This window comes from Furipterus horrens, unplaced genomic scaffold (assembly GCF_987537825.1).
Source record: "Furipterus horrens unplaced genomic scaffold, mFurHor1.1.pri manual_scaffold_9, whole genome shotgun sequence".
Taxonomy (NCBI): Eukaryota; Metazoa; Chordata; class Mammalia; order Chiroptera; family Furipteridae; genus Furipterus; species Furipterus horrens.
The window spans coordinates 24,596,214-24,608,311 of NW_028327179.1; the positions used below are offsets into that span (position 1 = coordinate 24,596,214).

Below are 12,098 nucleotides of genomic sequence, written 5' to 3' on the forward strand. Positions count from 1 at the left end.
ACTTAACGTGTCAAAGCTACAGTGTCTGTGAGTGGCAGTGGTTGGGAGACTTGCCGTAGGGCGACCCAGACGCCGCCTTGCTTTTGTACACTCCTATGAGTAGTTGTTTTTTTGGCCCTTGACTCAAATATAATTTTTACTCAACGTTGCTTCCAGGGAGAGGCTAGCAACCAGGGTCCGAGTCAGGGCTCCTAATTCTGGGGAAGTCGCGAACTTCTTTGGAAATATAGTAAAAGCGTACAGAGCCATTGCTCAGACGCACATGTTCCTAAAATTTGGGGTAAAATTGGGAGGATAGGATACCCAATGAAGACCTCTGGGCGCCGAGGGAAGGGGGCGTGGAAGGGCACGTCGACTTGCTCCCCGGGCCTAAGCCCTTTCCGAAGGGTTCAGAATATTTCATTAAATCAGTTACGGATGGTGCGAAAAGCGCTGTCTTCGAAGAAAGGTAAGACACGAAAACACAATACAACACAAGACTTTAAAGGTAAGATGTATTTTTCTTTTCTTAGAATTGGAACTTGGTCCTGAAAGGTGTCGCAGGATGCTGGCTCCCCCCGACGCACTCTCCCGCCCTTTCAGCCTTGGGATAGTCGCATTGTGGCTTTCACACCTGCTGCCTCTTCTTGAGGACAGTCTGTGTGCCTTACCACAATAGGTCTAATGAAATATCCCAAACCAAAAATGAGGGCTCGGGGTCGGGTAAATGTGAATGGACTTCCACTAACCACGGGATGTCATAGTTGACATTCTGTGGAGACTCACTAAATGTAGTGATTAGAAAATAAACGATGAGTGGACAGGTTAATTGAGGGAAAAATGTGTAATGAACTGTGTCAAAGAAACAGTTGTTTAGCTACCTGCAGCAAGTGAATGCTTCTGGCATTAGTAAGTGTGAAGGCCCAAAGCTGTCTTCAAAAGATGACTTGAATTTCTTGAGCTGTGTCATTCCCCAACGGATTTAAAGCTTTAGAATAAGAGAATGCTATTAATCCCTACTTGAGGGATCTGGTTCAGCTATCTGCTGCCTTTTCTCTTTGGTTTTATTAAGTAGTTTTAGAGTTGGGAGATCAGTTTTCATAAGGAGTATATTTCCCATCACTCCACTTGTTATTACACTTAATGGAATATCTGCAATTCAGTGAGAAACAAGGTGAATTATCTTAGACCCCACTAGAAAATGATGAGTAGTTGAGACAGTTCAAGTGATAACTGGAGACAGAAAGGATAGTCTTGTTGGCTCATTTTGGTGGTTATGAAACATTAGTAATATGCTCGTAATAGAGAAACTCAAATGCATTATTCACATGTGAATTCCCTTTATAATCTCCCCCTGAAAGATCCATGGGTATGTGTTTTCCGAAAGGGAAGACTGAAATAGATTTCAGCATCTATTCAAGGACAGGAGGTGGAATCTAATTGTTTATGCTCAACAGACTTTTTCATACACTCCCCATCTTTCAGAGGTTATTACTATATCGGGCCCAGTGGGAAAGCCAAGACTGAGAAAGAGAGCTTTTGATCCTGAAGGAATTCATGATTTAGGATATATGCCTTCCATCCACTCCACCATCAAGCAGTTATTCACTTAATAAGCCTATGTCAGCTGAACTTAGCAACACATCATTATTTTTCTAGAGCTAACAGTCCCCTCAATCTTGTTAAACAGAAATGCAGTTAGGCCATTATGCGATCTGTTGATATTACACTGAACTATGTAAGTCAGAATGAAGAGTTTTGTGACTTTCCGTAAGTGGAAGTGTTGGATCTTTGCATAATGTGTGTATGGAATAAGCAAAATATAATGATGTTTTCAGAGGTTTAAAAGATGAATTGCCGGTAAAATTGTTTTGTTTTATTGTTTATTCCAGGTCGTGCCAGACGTGGGCGCAATGCCTCGAGCCAGAGAGACTCATCCAGCTTGTCCCAATCTACAGGGTGCGCGGGCCGCCGAGAGCAAGGGAAGTCATCTTCCGGTTCTTCCGATTCCGGAGCTTCAACTGACGGGAACGGGGCATTTGGAGCACCTCAGAACCCATTTGCTTCTTCACCCAGCTCTTACGCACCGAAAGACGAAAACGAATTCCTGTAAGTGAAAGCCCTCAGAAAAGTTACCCATTCGCTTGCTTTTCGAAAAGAAGTAATACATTACCTAAAAATCGGAATAAGCAGAAAGTACCCATGATCCTATCCCTCAGAGGTAACCACGTTTTGCGCGCATATATACATGTAATATAATGGGTATAATACATATCGTACTAGATCTTATTTCGCTTAAAAATGCGTCATCTTTCCGTATCAGTACAGTGTCTTCTCAGAGCTCAGTGTGCTTTTTCCACTTTGTTGATAACGCTGTATTGTGAATAGCTTTGTAAGGTAGTCCTGCTTAATTAAATCTGTTGTAAGTTATGAGACCTTTAAAAAGGATGAGGTAATTTAAAGCAACTTGTGATCTTAGAGGTCACATATCATCTCCTATTTTTCTTTCTAAAACTTTTACTTCATTTGCCTCATTCAAATTGGTTGCATTTGGTTTCCTTCGTTATTGTAGAGTAAATTCCTTATCATTTCTCGAGAACATCTGTAGTAGAATTTGTGACTGGTACCAAAACGGTGCCTGGCTCTCTGTAACTACCCTCGGCTCCTGGCTTCTAGGACAGAACATCAATATAGGTATTTGTTGGTCTTTTACTTCCATAAATTAGAAGTCGGTCAGTAGTAAACATTTTGAGCCATGTACCATAAACTACTGACGTTTCAAAAGAAGAAAAGAAACAAATGAACCCGTTCTTCCTATATTTGATGTTACAGAAACCCTAAATTGAGTATAGATTCTCTGTAGTATCTGTGATTTTATTAATCATAGCATTCTGGACGGCATAGGAGGGGATTGAATTTAGAGCAGATACTATCCACAGCTTTGCCAACCAATGAACTGCATGGCTGTGGGTCTCTTCACCCGTTTGCAAAATGTGAGAATTAGACAAAATGTTCTCTAAAAATGTGATGTTTCTATATTACGGAGTGCTTCCTGTCTTTCCCAGTTAAATACTCATTGATGTGGATGGTAATGAACAAAAACCATTAAAGTTGTGTTGTGTATTTTATTATATCTTAGTTCTTTAATCTATGTATGACACAGTTGTTCTCAATGAAATGAATTAGCGAATGGTTCCGTGTACTGCAAAAGCAAAATTATGAACTTCTTTAATATTGTATCTATCACATGAAATGTAGTTTATAGTTCTGTAACTTCTGCTTTAAAGGACACTTGAGAAAACATAACGAGAAACCTAAAATTATATATTTACTACAATTTAACATTTCAATCATTGAAAATGAGAAAAAGATAAATTTTAATAAGCAGATGAAAACTATTTTCTTTTTCTTTGTCAGGGACGAAATGGGAAAAGATGTGGTCGTTTGGGAGTCCTCTGGTCAGTGGCCGTTCTCCGTTTTTTCACCAGAGGGAAACGTATCTTGCCTTTCAGGTAACTGAGAAATTGTACATTTTTAAACTACGTTTTACAACTCTCATTCTCTAAAAGCGAGACCCTGCCAAATAAAGAAATGAACCACGAACTTAGCTGTAGTTAGGAGAGGTTGGACATTCTTTAAAGTGCCTGAGCATTGCAGCAGAACTTCATGATTCGGAGATTGAGGTTGAAAGGTATAGTTCTTTTAAGATATGTGGTTCTCATGAGAAAATAGTAACATCAGGACCCACCACAGTTCTAATTCTGTAAGCCCAAGCAGAGGCTCTACTCTCTTGGCTCTCCATAGGTACCCCTTCAGAACCTCTTGGCTGCCTGCGGTGAATAGAAGAGTCATATCCTGCCTGCCACGAAGGTCTTAGCTGTCTGATTCTGCTTGCTCTTTCTTCCCTGTCTTTCCTTTTAAGGGTAGTTGTTTTTCATAAAGCATGTGAAGGCCTATCCTGGAGATAATGTTTGAAGGTCAGGAGCTTTAGCTGGGCTGCAGGGATAACACTTCTGTAGAATACTCCTTCCCTTCCCATTTTCTTTTGTCTAGAGTTTCTAAAGCTCCTTCTGGGCTGAAACCTAAACTGCCACACTGCTAAGCCCACCTGGCTGGTCCTGAGTGAATAGCAGGCTCCTAGCGGATGACAGTCCTTGCACTCCCTCAGAACTCTGGCATCTGTACTCTGTCTCAGCTCTGCCTGCTCATTCTCTGCAAGCATTTGCATCACACCACTCCTCAGTTGCTTCGGTACTCATTCAACAGATCCTCACCGAATTTCTTTAGTGCCAGGCCCTATTCTAAGTGCTGGGGATATGTTGGTGAGCAAGATAGGCAAGATCCCTCCCTTATGAAGCTTATGTTCTTGAGGGAAGGAGACAATAAGTAAAACAAGGAAATAAGAGAACTCCAGCTGGTGATTTTTCTGTAAAGAAAATAAAGAAGTATTAGCCTTGTACAATCAGTTCAGCATTGAACCTAATACCTGTCGAATGCCCTAAAGCAGTTCCTCCCAAGTGTGGGACGTAGATCCCTATGTCGGGTTGCCGGATAAAATATGGGGTGCCCAGTGAAGCTTCAATTTTAGGTAAACAAAGAATAATGTTTTAGCATATGAATAACCCATGTAACATTGGTGACATATTTATGCTACAAGTGTGTGTGTCTGAAATTCAAATTGAACTGGGCATCCTGTATTATTATTTGCTCAATTTGGCAACCCTGTTCCTGAGACCCTTGCAGGAGCTGTACGAGTTCAAAAATCTTTTCATAATAATCCTAATGCACGAGTTGCCATTTTCACTGTGTTGACATTTGCACAGTTGAAGCAAAAAAATCGATGAGTAAAGCCCCTTATATCTTAGTGTAAATCAAGCTAGAAACAATAAACCGTAGTCACAAAGTCTAACAGTAGTCAATGAAAAAGGTTAATGTCCTTTTGGCTTAAGATTATGTCCGAAATGAAATGGTAGAAGTTTTTAATTTTATGAGATCTTGACCTCTGAGTGCAAACCATTTTTACTATACTGTGTGACCAAATGGGAAGCACACACAGAGTTGTTTCTGCCACATACTCAAGCGTGATGGGTATTTGAAGGGAAAGTCCTGGTGTGCTCGTTTGACTTGGGAGCTGAACCAGCCACTTTTTTCCCCCACAGAACAGTGGCTAATGAAAGAATAAGTGGCAACTACGGTTATTTTGACTTAAGTATTTGGTGACGCTTTCTTTAAAAATAAATGAAGGGAGCCCGTTACTTCATAGAGAACAACTGACAATGATAAAATGCAAGCTTTCAAGTGAATATTAGATGATGGAGAAATTTTTTTCTCATGTGAGCTTGATAACTTCTCGATACATAAAGTCTCTTCTGATGAGATGGATAGTGACATTAACAAATATGAATATTTTGATATTGTAAAAGACCATTTGGCCGTGTTTGGGAGTTCTCGATAACTCAGTGAACCAGTATTTTCCAAATATTTAATCTGTAATGTTGCAAAATTATACATACCTAAAAAGTCCATTCGAAGTGCAAAATTATCCAGTGAATTGAATGTGATAGTACAAAAAGTTTGAGTCGACATTGGAGCTAAACTTTTAGAAACTACCACCTGTCAAGTTCTGGTGTGACGTCAAAGAAGAATATTCCAAACTATCTGAAAAGGCCGTTAACATCATTCTTTTCCAGCTACATATCTGTGCAAGAACAGGTTTTCGTCCTATACTACACCCAGGTGGTATATTGCAACAGACTCAATGCATCTGATTATTTCCTGAGGTTAAATCCTAGCAATGCTATTAAGATCAGAAGGTGTGAACATTTCTGTGGCAATTGATGCTTAATGACAATTTTCCTCCTGTAAGAGTTGTACATTTTTAGTCCCCTCAATGGCAGTTTAGGAGACTGTCCACTTCACCACATTTTTTCTTTTATTTTATTAAAAGATTTCTTGTATTTATTTTTGGGGGGGTGGGCGGATAGAAGAGGGAAACATCAATGTGTGAGAGAAATATCAATTGGCTGCCTCTCACACATGCCCCAACTGGGGACCAGGCCTGTAGTCCAGGCATGTTCCCCGATTGGGAATCGAACTGGCGACCTTTCACTCTGTGGGACAATGCCCGACAAGCTGAGCCACGCTGGTCAGAGCCACTTAACCAAATTCTTTTTCTTTTTTTTTTTTTAATTATTTCTTTGTTTGTTTATTTATTTACTTTTGGAGAAAGAGAGGGAGAGAAACATCACTGTGTGGTTGCCTCTCACTCGCGCCCCCAACTGGGGACCTGACATGCAACCTAGTCATGTGCCCTGAGTGGGAATCCAACCAGCAACACTTGGTTCGCAGGCCAATGCTCAGTCCCACCGAGCTTCGCCAAATTCTTAAAGCCAATAAATAATATTCACTTTTAATTTTTGCCAGTCTGATGAGTAAAGGCTTTTATCTTGATTTTCAGTTGTATTTTTAAATTGCACTTTTTTACTTCATTTATTTATTGGCTATTTGAAAATTTTGTGAGTTGGCTGTTTGTTGTTTTTGCTCATATTAACTTATTCTTCTCAGTGATTTGTAAGAACTCTTAATATGTTAACATTAGTTCTTCTCCTGTCATGTCGCCATTCTGGATTTCCCAGCTTATCATCTGCGTTTTAATTTTGCTTATTATAGTTTGACATAGAGAGTATTTTTCTACATAGAAATTTGAATGTATACGTAGTCAACTTTCTTTTTCTGTTAGTTCTTCCTCTCCATTTATATTTAGAAAAAGAATTTCCCCTTCAAAGATAATAACCAACTACATTTTATTCTAATTTTTTCCTTATGATTATGAAAATTTTCTAATATCAACATTAGTGCACTTTCTTGTCTCGCCCCTTTAGCTTTACTATTCTATCAAAAATATTGGCATTTATTTTAAAGATTCCAATTGATTTCTCCCTTCAGGTTTCACTGACATTTCACCAGAGGAGCTGAGACTTGAATACCATAACTGCTTAGCCATTAACAACTTACAACATTATGTAAGTTTGTTTCCTATTCATCTACCTCAATAACAGATTAGCTGTGAATTACTACCTTCTCCATATTTAGAGGCTTGCCTGTTTTGGTAAAGTGGGTGAGGTCTACAGTTTTTTCAAGACAAGGCTATTTTTATTTTCTAAATTATTTTATTTGAAATTGATTGGTTATCTAAAATGGTGATAATATATTTTGACTGTACTAACTAGGAATGTCATTATTTTATTACAAATTATCCAACAATCAGTCCCAGAAATCAAACCCTTTCATCAGTTGGCAAACATTTATAGAGCATCTCTTAGGTGCAGATACTGTGGTGAATGTTAGAAAAATAAAGTGAAATAAAGCAGTCGATTATATAGATTAACATTCTCACATGTCAAATATCAAAAATTAAAAAGCTCAGCTTGAGGAAGTTTGTGCTAAAGGAAATGACAAACTCTTTTGTTGTTGTCTACAGTCATGATCATGCGTTTTAACTGGCACACACGCTCTTCTCCCACCCAAATACAACTAACTGTGTGCCGCCAGGTACTTGTGCTTCTGAACCGGGTGATTCAAGGAGCTGGAGAACAGGCAGAGGGGACTAGGCTGGAATATCTTTGGCAAACAGGGGCGGGTCAATGCGAACTTTACAAGTGATGGGCCGTAAAAATGTTTCATAAACTTTCTGTAATTTTGGCAAAGATGTGAAGTTGTTTGAGAGATGAAAATAAACACTCGATATTGACTCATCATTTTTCTGTCTTCTCTCTCCAGCTAAATTCCATCCAACAGTTAATAAATCAGTGGAGGAATAGGGTAAATGAACTGAAAAGTCTAAGCACAGCACCTAAAACAGGTTTGGTGAGTACCTGAAAGTTTGCTGAAGGGAAGGAAGTGTCTCTCTTATGTATTGCTTTTTTTGCAAGAATTTTACTTTCAAGTTGGAAAGCAAACTTAAAATTTTCTGTCAAGCCCTGGCTGGTATGGATGTTTCTCTCCCTCTCTTTCTCCCTCCGTTCCTCTCTCTCTATTTATTTAAAAATAAATAAAATCTTTAAGAAAAAATGTATATCGGCCTATAGATACTGAAATGTATTATTAAAAATTATTTTTCTCATTTTAATATGTATTCATTGAAATTTAGAAAACAAAAATTTTTAAAGATTTTATTTACTTTTTAGAGAGAGGAGAAGGGAGAGAAACATCAGTGTGCAAGAGAGAGATTGGTCAGTTGCCTCTTACATGCCCCCTACCTGGGTATCTGGCCCACAATCGAGGCACGTGCCCTGACCAGGAATCGAACCGGCAACCATTTGGTTTTCAGGCTGGCACTCAATCCACTGAGCCACACTAGCCAGGGCTAGGAAAAATTTAAAAGCATAACTAAAATTAAAATCATAATTCATCAGCAATTGACTCTTAATCTTTGAGGTTGGTGTACTTTTTTCTGTCTGTATTCATATTGTGGGCATTTTTCTATGTTAAACATTTCACGTTTTTAAGCACATATTTTAAATTTTAAATTTGGCTCTAAAGTACATATATAGAAAGGTACTTGAGAATTATTCATCAAGTACTTTATTATTTGCCCTTTCTTATAGCTCTCTGATATAAAGAATGGAATAAATCAAGCAACCTCTACGTTTGGATTTGGGAGTAGGCAAACAGCAGCATTTGGGCCACCAGGTAAGTGATAAAGTAATGCAGGACTTCACTGATTTTGAAAAATAGGATTTTATAGGTTTCAAGTTGTAAAACCTGAAGGTATGTTAAGCACCATTTTAAGTCAGCCTTGCAAATTCTACAGCCTTCCATAATGGAGCTTGAGAGAATTTGATTCATCAAGCCTTAGTGAAAGGGGGGCCAGAATGGGCTGGGCTGTTCTTTGAAAGGCCCTATGGCTCAAGCTTTAGAAGTATATTTTAGGAGTGGCTTTTCAAGACTTTTATAGCTGTGGTAGCAGCACCTTTGAGGACTTTCTTGTCACTGTATAACAGCATAGTGTCCTCCGCAAGTGACAGCTCCAGTGAGATGGGGGGCGGGGCATGGACAAGCCAGAAGTGTAAGAGCACTCGCTAATCCCTGAGGCTTTTCAAAGCCGCCTCATTGAGTGAAGGTAAATCACGGGGCAAGTGAGGTCGGTGTAGCAGGAAGACAGTGGGTTTGTTCTAGCTTCTCGTTTTTACTTTTCTCCCTTGTAATCTCTTTCCAACATCCAAACATGGCGGGAATAAGGGGAAAATGAGGGGGGAAAAAGTGGGGATTAACATGGCCACATTTCTGACTGTAATAGGTTTTTTTTTCTTTTTCTGGTTTATTTGTAGGTTTTCCAGTGAATAACAGCATGAGTGATAATGCTCAAAATTTTAGTTTTAAAACAAGCTCTGGATTTGCCAGTGCCCCTTCTGGAAGCCCTTCTGTGTTCGGGAACACGCCCGCATTTGGAGCTGTTCCCTTTCCCGGTCCTGCCGTCACTACTTCTACTCCGGTGCCTGGATTTGGGAAACCTGAAATCACAGCTGCTGCTTCGTTTTCATTCAAAACCCCAGCAGCTGCAGGTTTTGGCTCGCCTGGGTTTCCAGGATTCCCAGCTCCCATGGCAGCAGGCCCTGCTGGAGCTGCGGGGGCCCCAGCCGTCACAAACAGCAGGTCGGTGGCTGGCTTTGGAAATCCAGGCTCCCAATCTCACACTACTGTTTCCAAGTCATTCAGTGACAGTTTTGCAAATAGCAGCACATCTACCTCTCTTCCTGTCTCAAATAGTAGCATGACAACAGTTAACGAATTATTCACGCCCAAGCATCAACTAACGGCAGAAGAACTAGAGCAGTTTCAGTCCAAGAAATTTACTCTGGGGAAAATTCCACTGAAGCCACCACCTATGGAATTTCTGAATATCTGAAAGAACAATTTTAAATAAAGAATGACTTATGAAATTATTTTGAGTGGTTCATATAAAAGAGCAGATACATACACGTGTGTATCATATATACATATTTATTTATAAGGAATAGAGCTTTCAATAAACTGAGGAGTTTGAAATCCATCATTTTTTCTTGAGCTTGACTATTTTTTTTTTCCTGTGGCCTAAAGTTTAATAATTATTTTTAACACACCTACTCCGTGGTGCAGGGGGAGGGACAAGAAGCAGGGGTGCCAAAAACATTTACTTTATCCTTACACAAATGCACCCCACCACACAGCGGCACAGAGGCTTCCCAGCCCGTGGCCGGCGGGCGGGCGCCTCGTTTGGGTGCCTCCACCCGCAGTCCTGGCGGGCGCTCCAGGCACCCACGGCCCAGCCTGCCTCCGTCTGCGGCCGCGTTTCTTATTCTTTCTCTTTGGCAGAAACCAAAACAGTCGTAGCAGCTACAGGACACTGGAGAGAGATGCAGAGGGCACGGGGTGTCGGAGGGCCCCCTGCAGGGAGCTTATCCAGGCTGGGGGCGGCGGAGTGGGGGGCGCTTGCCCTGGCTGGACACAAAGCTTTTCTCGCCGCAGGGCTCCTCCCACCCACATGCGGCGTGCTGGCGCCTGAGCCCAGGGTCTGGCCCCGAGTGCCCACTCCGTGCACTGGGCTTCTCTCCGTTCCGTCTCGGGGCACAGGTAAGGGGCGGGTCATTCCCAGGGAGGCTACAGGCCCGGGCATCAAAGAGCCAAAATGCCCAAAGTGAGGGTGTCCAGGGAGAGAAGAAGACCCCACAGTGGGGCGTGGGGGCTCCGTCCACTGAGCTGGGCTGAGAGCTTTGGCCCCCTCTGTACACCTCTGTGCTCTGTCGGAAACCCCTCTTTATAGAGGAGGAAACGGGCCCAGAGGAGGAGTTGCCAGCCGGGTGAGGCCAGACTTGAACCCAGGTCTCAGAGGGTCCTGGGCTGCGCCCAACCTGATGCTTCACGCAGCAGAGTGAGGCCCCGGGGGATGCCAGTGCTGGGCAGACCCAGGACACCGCTCCCAGGCTGGGCAGCAGGGACCTAGAATAGCTGGGGGACAGTGGGAGCACCCCCTACAGAGCCTCATCCTTGTAGCAGCTACAGACACCCAGTTTTCAAGGCCAGCTCAAGTGTCACCTCCTCCTTGAAGCCCTCTGCAGTCACTCTGCAGTCACCCTACCCCCAGGAATCCAAACAAGGGCATCTGAGGACAAGCACCAGCCCCAAACACGGGGACAGCGAACGCCACAGCTGCTCCAGTTCCTACTGGTCCAGCTGGGAACTCCTGGGCGGGGGGGGGGGGGGGGGGGTGGCGGGGAGCGGAAGCAGCGGAGAGAAGCCTTCCAGCAGGCGACCCGACCCGGGTCACCCTCTGAGACAGAGGCAGGGCTACCGCCTGCCGCCCTTGGCTCTCCACTCCTTGGCCAATGGCCATCCATGCTCCATCCTCCCTCACCGACCACAGCGTCCCAGGGGCAAAAGGGAAAATGCACAGTGGGAGGGGCTGGGGCAGGAGGGAGGGCCCCTCCGTGTGCTGGCAGCCACCCTGTCTTGCTCAGGGCACCGCTGGGCAGCCAGGACAGGGGCGGCTGCTGCCCCCGTGCCAGGGCACTTGGAGCCCGTGAGACTGGAGGAGAAAGCCTTGCTCTTCCTATTTCCTGCGGGAGGAGCAGCGCTGGATACAAATGGAGACACAGTTACAGACCAGACTGGGATGGTGTCTGGGAGGGACCCAGGGGACCAGCACACCTTCCAGGCCTCCTAAGGCCCACTGCTGGCTCTGCGTAGCTCACAGGCTGAGAGGTTTTCACATATTTAAATGTGAAATGAGAACGAGGGTCCGACTATGAAACTCCAACGGATCAGTCGTACAGAGATCCATTCAGAGTTCTAGATAGAACAATGGATATGATGACGCAAAGCGAGAAATGCTGATTGAAACGGTTTTAGATTCCACACTGTATCTAGCTTCTAAGAAACTACCTCTTATTGAATTTTGTAAAAAACAAATTTATTCACAGATATAATCCCCATATATACTATCAAAACATTCCAGGTGTATAGTTCAGTGGCTTTCAGTACATCCACAGACATGTGAAACCACATCCACAGTCAGTTTTATCACATTTTAATCACCACAAATAGAAATCTTGTACTCTTCAGCTATCATTTTTCTCTTCTCC

The 12,098-nt window shown here is 42.6% G+C and overlaps 1 protein-coding gene across 1 annotated transcript; it reads left to right on the forward strand.

Annotated features, from left to right (window-relative positions):
- Positions 1-306: 306 nt before the first annotated feature.
- On the forward strand, positions 307-9,886 carry LOC150001445 (nucleoporin NUP42-like). The gene is made up of 5 exons (XM_090286867.1): positions 307-448; positions 1,872-1,938; positions 3,397-3,475; positions 8,586-8,670; positions 9,309-9,886. The coding sequence occupies exons 1-5, from the start codon at positions 307-309 to the stop codon at positions 9,884-9,886; spliced, it is 951 nt and encodes a 316-aa protein (XP_090142993.1).
- Positions 9,887-12,098: the final 2,212 nt, after the last annotated feature.